The sequence below is a fragment of the Hippocampus bargibanti genome, linkage group LG18 (assembly GCF_051943395.1).
Source record: "Hippocampus bargibanti isolate YZ-2025 linkage group LG18, ASM5194339v1, whole genome shotgun sequence".
Taxonomy (NCBI): Eukaryota; Metazoa; Chordata; class Actinopteri; order Syngnathiformes; family Syngnathidae; genus Hippocampus; species Hippocampus bargibanti.
In genome coordinates, this window is record NC_142751.1 from 9,875,972 (window position 1) to 9,886,590 (window position 10,619).

Genomic DNA, 10,619 nt, shown 5'->3' on the forward strand with positions numbered 1-10,619 from the left:
ACTGCGTGTTAGACAAACTGCCATTTTGACCAATCATAATCACCTTTATGTTTGTCACTGTCGAATCAGAAAACGTGTTAGATTGGTGTAAGCCTTTTAACTTCCGGGTGGGCGTGTCTGGGCGATGGTACTACGAGGTCAAATAAGCTGCTAAGGATGCGAAACGTGTGCAAGAGCGCGCGTCTCTTGGATATTGTCATTTTTGCAATATTTTAGAATTGGAATCGATGCTGTATTAATACATACAAGTGCAGGTAGTAGCACGTTTAATTCATAACTAATCCCATTAAAGTGTGCAAAAGTCGTGCTAACGTTAGCTGATGCTAAATATCGCGTGTTCGCTCAGCGATCATGTAATGGACATTTGCGACCTTAAATCTGCCCAAAGCTTTTAATGTAAACAATGTGTTAATGCTTATATTCGAAACTTTGACTTGCAACTTTGCTCCCCTAGTTTTGGAGGATTTATCCTTTGTTTTGGGAGCTCGTGCCACGGTCGTACCAAGTCATGTTACACTCTGTGTCCCGCCGCGTCTCCACCGAGGTCAGTGTTAGGACATTCGGGCTTCCGGGGTTCAGATCATTCCGGCGGGTTGTGCAGGAGGACGACGGCCGTGGCTCGGCACAATGGCTGGGCAGGGCCGTGGGCCTTTTCCTATCCACGCTCCACCGGGCGTGCGTCCTCGCCGGAAGGACCACCACTCGATCGGGAAACGCAGGCCAAGGTTTGATGTCCATATTCGCGGACCACTGCGGCTTCGTCACCGGCCAGAGACTCCGGCGTGCGTGTCGCATCGCCGAACTGTATTCGAACCTATACTCCGAGAGGACCCGATGGACCCTGGTGGGCAGCTTTTGGCGCAGGTTCCAGAGCAAGCATCCCTCCCCGGGGAAGCTGATCGCCGCCCTAGCTGGGGTCTTCATGTGGGACAATGAGAAGATTCATGATGAGGAAATGCACAGGTTTGGAAGCTTTTACTACATGAATCCGATTTTCTGAAAATACCTGTCAGTTTATATGTTTCCCCCGTATTGTATACGTTTTTTTTCCATTTCAAATAATGTACGGCATAATACAACTTTTATACGGGGCAAAACAATACAATTGTGAAAGATCTTACAAAGACCATTTTGGCTCGAATCCAGTTCGTCTCAACTGCTGGTAGCCAACGACAATAATGCCGCTGATCGCTACTATTGTCAGGGCAAAGCAGCAAAAGTAACCATGAATCGTACTGTATGTATTTTTAATCGCTGCCTAGAGTCGTATTAATAAAAATATAACGTGCGTGGTACAATGTCTGTATTTTTGCTTTTGTTAGCTTTTTTTCATAATTTCAAATAATGTACGGCATACTACAACGTTTATGTGGGAATTGTAATCATTTATAAGTGCAACTACTAGCCAAGGTTGACAGGTATGTTTTCCGATCAAAGGGAACTCTTTCAGTAACATATGTTGAAACTAAGATTTATCCGCAATGTCAAATCGACCACCAAAACTTGTTTTCATTGTGTATTTAAAAAACGCATTACTAAAAATAAAGTAACTTTTACTTTTGAAATGAAATTGTAGATCTGGGATGTAAAATTCATCTGCTTTGCTGAGTGGCGTATTCATTTTAAAGATAAGGGTTTGAATGAAAGAAAAAATCTGTATGTCGGCAATATTTGTGCAGATGTGGGCTGGAGCTGCAGGCCCTCGATGCCGTCAGGAATCTCAATGCACACGCGGGTGTGGCGAGCGGTCACGCGGAGCCCGGCTGGGAAGTTGTTGTGGAAAAGAAGGACTTCCGCGTATGGAAGCGACCAATCCCCGACAGTCACCTATATGAGTACAGAGGTTAGCGATGACCAAAAGTGGCTCGGCATGCGTGTGCACCGTTTGCACTGTCATTATTTGTTTCTCTTTGTGTTTTATTGCAGTTTTGGGATCATACACTGATGTCACACCCAGGCAGTTCTTCAATGTGCAGGTACAAATGTCTTTTTGTATGATCTCATGCTGGTTTAGAATAGCGTAATAATGCTCATGGGTGTCTGTAATTTTTTGCCGTGGGCCACATTGTATTTACGGTTTCCTCTCGAGGGCCGTTATGAATTTGGGGAAGCGATTAAAATTTTTAATCCCCTCCACATATTACATGTAGAGCGCACAATAAAATAATGAATGACTAGTTTTCAAATTTGAGGTAAAAAATAATGACTGTTATTGTGCTTTGCATGGGACAATTTGAAATTTTCATACCTGTCAACTTGTACGGTTTTGGCGTAATTTGTGCAAGTGGTGCACTGGTTTTTAAATGCGTACGTAGTACATTCAAAATCTGTACATTTTCCGCCCATTACATTTTTTATTTATTTTATTTTTGTCACCGCATAATAAACAGTGAAAGGTACATACCAAGCTACAATTTCATATTTAGCTACAGATATTTTTTTTAATCTCAAGAAACATGGCATTTTTTTCAATAAGACTATTTTGGTAAAATTGCTTTATTGAAAGTAAATGTGGCAGTAAATAGATTTGTTGTAATATTGTATGATTGCACAATAATGCCTGATAAATTATTTTTGCTAGGTAGCGCTACGTATAATTATAACAAAAGTCATTCTTCACTTTTTATTTATCTAGCTATCTAATAGAGCTACTAGCTAGGTATCTATTAGCTATCTAGCTACCTTTCTATGTATTTGAGTTACTTCCAGGTTGAGTGAATGCTGGCGCGTCTGGCTGTTGCTGCTCACCCACAGAAAAACCTATCGTGTGACTAAAGTGACCATGAGAGTTTGGAAAGGCGCTTATAAATGAAATAATATTATTCAATTTTAGAATATATAATAATAATGTCAATACAATAAATTCCTATTTTTAAAAGAATTTATTTTTGTTAAATTTTATGTATGCTGTATAAAATATGAGTTTAGTCACCATTTTGTAAGAATATACGGCATTATTTGCTATGAATTTTGGTTTGAACTTTAGCAAGTATCATTGAATTTTACAAGTTTGATTTTCTTTCATGGGCCAAATAAAATGATGTGATGGGCCAGATTTGTCCCCCGGGCCTTGACTTTGACACCTGACCTCTAATTTGAGGTCCATGTTAGACTTATTCAATTGCACAGTAAAATAGCATAGATAAAATGAAAAAAACAACAACCAAAAATAGTATTTAGACACCCAATGAATGTCTGTTTTTGATTGACATTAATATTTTATACCAATTACGATATCATGAGTATCCCTCAATCTGAAATGTCAAATTACTGGTGCAATGTTTTAGTTATAATATTACATGTATAGATTTTTTAATGCATGTTTTTTTGTGATTATTGTGCAGTGTTTAATACACAAAGTATGTTTATTATGATTTTGCAAACCTGTTTCACATACAGAGCCGTGTATTTCTACATTTATCATCTATATTATGCCATTTGCGGAGTTTGTGTTGTCACCAAAGCAATGTGAACATTGTGTTGGAACAAATGTACGGAGTATAAATAGAGCAACACTTGACTGACCGCTGCTTTGTCTTTGGCCAAAGTTGGACACAGAGTACAGGAAGAAGTGGGACAGTCTGGTGATCAAATTGGAAGTGGTGGACCGGGACGTCAACACCGGCTCGGAAGTTGTCCACTGGGCTACTCACTTTCCCGTTAGTACCCCTTCACCTTTTTCTCTATTCTATTTTCTAAATCTATCTGTTCACTTGGTGACTTTGAAAGTGTGGTTGCCGTACGAGAGAGAAGGGGGGGGGGTTAAACATTAAGGAGACAGGCAGACGACGGAGAGACAATGAGAAAATGGAGAGAAAACAGTGAAATTTGGACTCGTTTCAACTTTGATGGTTCAAAGGCAGGGTGTAGACTGCCAGGTTAAAATATTCCATCAATCAGGCTCCACAAATAACCTGCACAAGCCATCTGTACACTTGATACAAAAAGCTATCAAACCAGCTAAACAGAACACGATTCATGAGGAACAAGGTAAAATTATCGCAGAGACAAGGAATCATTCCTCAAGATGGTGAAAGAAGAAGGTTACGTTCCTCATCACGTGTTTAATCCTGATGAAACCGGCCACTCCATTCCATCAAGCCATCAAAGACCATCACAAAGGTAAATAAAACGACTTTATTATCCAGGACTGTTTATTTCTTTGATTACAATACCATAGCACATTTATTATACATAAAATAAGGTATATTTTGTGTAGTTTTAAGGCTTAGAAAAGTAGAAAATTATGTTTTATGGGGACCTGTGAACGGATTATTCTCATTTTAATGGTTTCCTATGGGAAATTATTTTTGGGGATACACACTTTTCACCTTATACACTCTGTCTGGGAACCAATTAAGTTCATAAACCAAGGTATCACTGTATCATAGATGATGTCAATCCATTCTTTGATGGTAGGTTTTTCAGGTTTTAACCACCTTGTGATATCTTTTCTGATGCAAGCATACTTTTAAAAAAAGGTTTTTCTGCAATAACTATGAAATCACAATTTTTGTGTTGGTACATTTAAACAAAAAAGAACAATTACATTTCTACATTGAAGTGTGGTGTTGGTGTCAACATTTTGAAAACCACTGTAGCCACAAAGTTCTCTTTAATCTGATGTCAACTGTTCCTCCACAGTATCCCATGTATTCCAGAGATTACGTGTATGTCCGACGCTATGAAGTCAATTTGCAAAACAACTTAATGATCCTCGTCTCGAGGTAGGCAACAATTACTAAAGGACACATAAACAGTCAAACCTCGGTTTTCGAACGTCTTTGTTCTCGACCAATTCGGTTTCCAACCAAAAATGTCCTTTTTTTATGCCTCGGTTTACAACCAAAAATCGGTTCTCAACCGAACTGAGCGTACCTGAATGCACCGCTCGACCCCTCTGCTTCCTTATATGTTGGTAACTTCCTTCAGTCGTCGTATTATCCTCGTTTCATTGTGAGATTAACTCATTCACTGCCATTCCCGAATTTATTCGGGTTTTGGTTTTTCTTGCGGAGGGGTGCCGAGAAAGCGCTGGTCAGACCTCTGGGAATGTTTTTCCCTTCAACCAGGGGGCAGAATTTGTCTTTTTTTCCATGTAAGCACTTTATAATAATAATAACACATTTCATTTTTAAGCGCCTTTCAAAACTCTCAAGGTAAATTTACATTTACAGGATAATTTTTCTTCTTTCGCCAGCGTTCACTCAACCCGGAAGTAACTCAAATAGAATAGTAAGACAAATAGACAGAAATCTAGCTAGCAAGCCAATAGATAGCTAATAGCTAGCCACCGAGATAGCTCGCCAGCCAGACAGCTTCAGCTGTTGTTAAATCAAGATTTATGTATTGTGTTGTATTTTGTACAGTCTCCCCCATTTCAAGCTCAGATAACTCAAGACCCATGTAACTTGTTAACTCTTGTTGCTGATCAAAGAAGAATAAGGTTTCTCACGCTGACGTGAATGTTTATATAGTTCTAAAAGTCAATATTCTGTGGGTCCTGCAATTTGAGTGAAAATGACAAAAACCCTGGCATTGGAGTGGACACAATTTTGTACATCGTATGGTAGTGAATGACTTAAAAAAGCAGACATTGATTACACTGGGAAATGTTTTGAAATTCCACCAAATCGGGTTTCAAACAGGTTTCTGGAACAGATTATGGTCAAAAACCGAGGTTTGACTGTAGTTATTATTATTGTTGTGATTATTGCATTATTTTCTGCACTTTAAGGCACACATAAAAGCATTAGGGTTAGGGAACTAGAGGGGTGAGTTAGAAAATGTCTAATATCTTGTCGTCTTTCTTGATGTAATTATTTATTTTTGTGTCACTGCGCCCGTTAGAGGCGTGCAGCATCCCCGTGTTCCTGAGTCTCAGGATTTTGTCAGAGTTCACTCCTATCAATCCAAGATGGTCATCCGTCCTCACAAGTCCTTCGATGAGGTTCGAGTCAAACCTGCTCATTGCGTATCCCGCTACAACAGAGGTGTCAAAGTCATTTTTTTAGCCGCGGGCCACGTTGTAGTTAAGGTTTCCTTTCGGGGGTATTGATGAATTTGGGGAAGACATTAGAATGTTTCATATCCACCATATATTACATGTAGAGCGCACAAGACATTAATAAATCATTAGTTTTCAAATTTGAAGTAAAACATAATGACTTATTGTGGTTGTTAGGTGAAAGCTGTTCTCCTGGTTCAGTTCATTTGTGTAGTTTAAATATTCAATCAGCAGGAAGCAAGGTGATATACAAAAAAGAATATTTATTTATCAGGCAACTAGAGAATGTTCTTCAGGGGAGAGGGAAGAAAGCCAAAAAGAGAGAGAGGGAGGGAGAGCGCTTATCAAGCAGATATAGACAACAGGATTGATGTCACTTTGAAAAGGACCTATCAATCATGAATATTATATTAGACTGAAGAAATAGCTTAAAGTTTTAACTGAGCTAAGTACATTTATACTAAACTAACATATACAAATAACTAAACTACATACATATATAGACTAACTAACTGATAAGAATAAGTAGAAATGAAATAACATTGGATGTTTTTAGGATGTGTATATAACTTGTTCTAACAGTGGTTTACACGGTACAATTTAAAATTTTGGTTTAAACTTTAGCAAGAATCATGGAATTTCACAAGTTTGATTTATTTTCGTGGGCCGAATAAAATGATGTCACGGGCCAAATTTGGCCCCCACGCCTTGACTTTGACACCTGTGTGCTAAAACGTTCATATTTTCACATGGCAAAATCCAAAGTTCAAATATCTGAACTACTTTCTCCATTTCAACAGAATGGATTTGACTACTTGCTCACGTACAGTGACGACCCTCAGACCGCCTTCCCTCGTTACTGCGTCAGCTGGATGGTGTCAAGTGGTGAGCATCTTATCTCACATCTCTTGTATTAACCTTCATATGTAAAAATCCACACAAAACAGTCAAATAGGGGACATCAGCAACAACTGTTTCTGAGATGATATAAACATACAGATGCTCCCCTACTTACGAACATTCGAGTTACGAACAATGGTACATTCGAACATTTTTATCGTAACATATGTAGTATTCTTTATCAAGCATATATTTTATTAAATGTTTATTTTTCAGTACAAACCAATACAGGTTACCTATACAATCAGCCCGTTTCCACAGGCTGATTAATTCCTTACATGGAGCTTTGTCGCCCTCTTCTGCCTCTTTTTGGTCCTACACGACGTTTTCAGACCAAAGTACAGCAAAGTGTATTGACGTGATGGAAGGACTGCTACAATGTGTCCTTTTTTTCGCTCAGGGGCGTTCCTTCAGTGACGTCACGTACGGACTCGTCACCAATTCAAAAACAAAACTTCCGGAATATTCAGCGCGAGCCTTAAAACGTAAAATAGAGCTATAAGCGGCGGAATTTTTGTAAAATACGCTCAGTAGAAGTCATTTGAAGACATTTTACAAATTATGGACACAACTTGTCCTGAGACAAAAAAATGTTCATATGCACCGTTGTTTGTATCTTGAATGATCGTAAGTAGGGGAGTGTCTGTACTGGTCTACATTTTTTGGGGTGAAATTTGTATTATTTTGGTGGGTTCATAAAACTCAGCTCAGCCCAAAAAAAAAGACAAAATGTGTCTTATCATGACCGCCCAGGCATGCCGGACTTCCTGGAGAAGCTCCACACGGCCGCGTTGAAGGCCAAGAACTTGGAGGTGGGCATTCACGACTACGCCGCCGTCATTAAGTCCAACGACAACGCGGGGCGCCAGCAGAACCAAGAGCGACTTGGTACCGAGAAGAAACACGCCGGCAGTCCCGGTCAGATATTTGCTTGACGTTGACAAGCGAGCACTGGGATACCTTGGCGAATGAAACCCTCCACTGCCTGCTTTGCGGGCACGATATGAGATGTTTGCTTGTTTTTTTTGTTTGTTTGCGTGTTTTGTTTTTTTAGATTAGATGAAGTGTCAAAGAGAGAAGAGTGGACATTGGCCAGTTTGTGATGTGTGATCCTTTTAGCCAAGCATTTGTTGCTGGGACTTTAATCATATGTAAGTGGACAAACTTTTTGACCTTTTTTCCCAATAGTCGAGATTTCTGTACTGATACACGAAGGCCTCAATGGGAGAAGACTGGTCTAACCCAGGCCCCTGATCAGCCCCCCCCCAACCACCGCCACCTTCTTCTGAGTATGCTTTTCATGCTTTTATGTCCACAGAATAAGAGGGCTTTAAAAACGAGTTAAACCAGTCCTTCCGCAGCAAGGACGCAGTGTCTTTTAAAACAACCATGAAAATCCTCACGTCCAAAGAGGTAGATGCACTTGGTAGTCCTTGTTTCATTGTTTGAAGTGGGGGGGAGGGGCACTTTCGCAAATCGTTCACATGGCACTTAATGGAAAAGAAGCAGAAAAAGGAAAAGCAGTGAACTTCAAAGCAAAAAGGTTATCCCATTTCAACCTTTTTTCTTCAACCTTTTTAGTTGAAGTACTATTTCACACTGTGCTTTTCCACATGGCAACTTCGTCTTTGACTGGAATGAAATGAGACGTGATGTTATGTGATACGCCAGTTCTGCTGTGTTTGTCCTGTGATGAATGTAAGAATAATGTGGCTCTTCTAAATAAAAATAAATAAAGCGTTTATAGCCTAGCCATGTGTTGAATAACACATGCGTTATTCCCAGGCTTTTATTGTGTGTGTTTTTTTTTTTTGTCTCAACCAGCATCAGCGTTGCTGTGTTTGTGTGGTATCGCGATACAGAGCTGCTTCCTGTTGTTTACTAACCCCTCACGGTGGCGTGTTGCGATCTGGTGATTAATTTTCTGCACTTTTATTCACAATCTGTATTTGTTGTGTGAAAAACGAGCTGAAAAAAACAACCATGGATAGTAAGGCGTTTTTAGCTGAAAAAAATGACCATGTATAGTAAGGCGTTTTGAGCTGAAAAAAAACGACCATGTATAGTAAGGCGTTTTAGCACCAAAAAGACCATGGATAGTAAGGCGTTTTTAGCTGAAAAAAAACAACCATGTATAGTAAGGCGTTCTTAGCTGAAAAAAACGACCATGTATATAGTAAGGCGTTTTGAGCTGAAAAAAAACCGACCATGTATAGTAAGGCGTTTTGAGCTGATGAAAACGACCATGTATAGTAAGGCATTTTGAGCTGATGAAAACGACCATGTATAGTAAGGCGTTTTGAGCTGAAAAAAATGACCATGTATAGTAAGGCGTTTTGAGCTGAAAAAAATGACCATCTATAGTAAGGCGTTTTGAGCTAAAAAAAACGACCATGTATAGTAAGGCGTTTTGAGCTGATAAAAACGACCATGTATAGTAAGGCGTTTTTGAGCTGAAAAAACGACCATGTATAGTAAGGCGTTTTTAGCTGAAAAAAAATGACCATGTATAGTAAGGCGTTTTGAGCTGAAAAAAACGACCATGTATAGTAAGGCTTTTTGAGCTGAAAAAAACGACCATGTATAGTAAGGCTTTTTGAGCTGATAAAAACGACCATGTATAGTAAGGCGTTTTGAGCTGAAAAAAACGACCATGTATAGTAAGGCGTTTTGAGCTGAAAAAAACGACCATGTATAGTAAGGCGTTTTTAGCTGAAAAAAACGACCATGTATAGTAAGGCGTTTTGAGCTGATAAAAAACAACCATGTATAGTAAGGCGTTTTGAGCTGAAAAAAACGACCATGTATAGTAACGCGTTTTAGCACCAAAAAAGACCATGGTTAGTAAGGCGTTTTGAGCTGATAAAAACAACCATGTATAGTAAGGCGTTTTGAGCTGATAAAAACGACCATGTATAGTAAGGCGTTTTGAGCTGATAAAAACGACCATGTATAGTAAGGCGTTTTAGCACCAATAAAGACCATGTATAGTAAGGCTTTTTGAGCTGATAAAAAACGACCATGTATAGTAAGGCTTTTTGAGCTGATAAAAATGACCATGTATAGTAAGGCGTTTTGAGCTGAAAAAAACGACCATGTATAGTAACGCGTTTTAGCACCAAAAAAGACCATGGTTAGTAAGGCGTTTTGAGCTGATAAAAACAACCATGTATAGTAAGGCGTTTTGAGCTGATAAAAACGACCATGTATAGTAAGGCGTTTTGAGCTGATAAAAACGACCATGTATAGTAAGGCGTTTTAGCACCAATAAAGACCATGTATAGTAAGGCTTTTTGAGCTGATAAAAAACGACCATGTATAGTAAGGCTTTTTGAGCTGATAAAAATGACCATGTATAGTAAGGCGTTTTGAGCTGATAAAAACGACCATGTATAGTAAGGCGTTTTGAGCTGATAAAAACGACCATGTATAGTAAGGCTTTTTGAGCTGAAAAAAATGACCATGTATAGTAAGGCGTTTTGAGCTGAAAAAAACGACCATGTATAGTAAGGCGTTTTGAGCTGAAAAAAACGACCATGTATAGTAAGGCGTTTTAGCACCAATAAAGACCATGTATAGTAAGGCTTTTTGAGCTGATAAAAAACGACCATGTATAGTAAGGCTTTTTGAGCTGATAAAAATGACCATGTATAGTAAGGCGTTTTGAGCTGATAAAAACGACCATGTATAGTAAGGCGTTTTGAGCTGATAA

General features: G+C 39.0%; 1 protein-coding gene across 1 annotated transcript; it reads left to right on the forward strand.

Moving 5' to 3' along the window:
* The first annotated feature begins 118 nt into the window (after positions 1 to 118).
* stard7 (StAR related lipid transfer domain containing 7) lies at positions 119 to 8,693 on the forward strand. Its single transcript, XM_089021006.1, has 9 exons — positions 119 to 254; positions 455 to 963; positions 1,680 to 1,843; positions 1,927 to 1,976; positions 3,549 to 3,659; positions 4,645 to 4,727; positions 5,851 to 5,950; positions 6,808 to 6,892; positions 7,661 to 8,693. The coding sequence occupies exons 2-9, from the start codon at positions 509 to 511 to the stop codon at positions 7,840 to 7,842; spliced, it is 1,230 nt and encodes a 409-aa protein (XP_088877132.1). The 5' UTR covers positions 119 to 254; positions 455 to 508; the 3' UTR covers positions 7,843 to 8,693.
* The last annotated feature ends 1,926 nt before the right edge of the window (positions 8,694 to 10,619 follow it).

Bases quoted from the DNA above. Each gene is read 5' to 3' on its own strand.
- stard7 (XM_089021006.1), top strand. From the start codon at position 509: ATGTTACACTCTGTGTCCCGCCGCGTCTCCACCGAGGTCAGTGTTAGG. The intron at 1,977-3,548 runs GTACAAATGTCT...CTTTGGCCAAAG, and splicing joins GGCAGTTCTTCAATGTGCAG to TTGGACACAGAGTACAGGAA. The intron at 6,893-7,660 runs GTGAGCATCTTA...ATGACCGCCCAG, and splicing joins CAGCTGGATGGTGTCAAGTG to GCATGCCGGACTTCCTGGAG.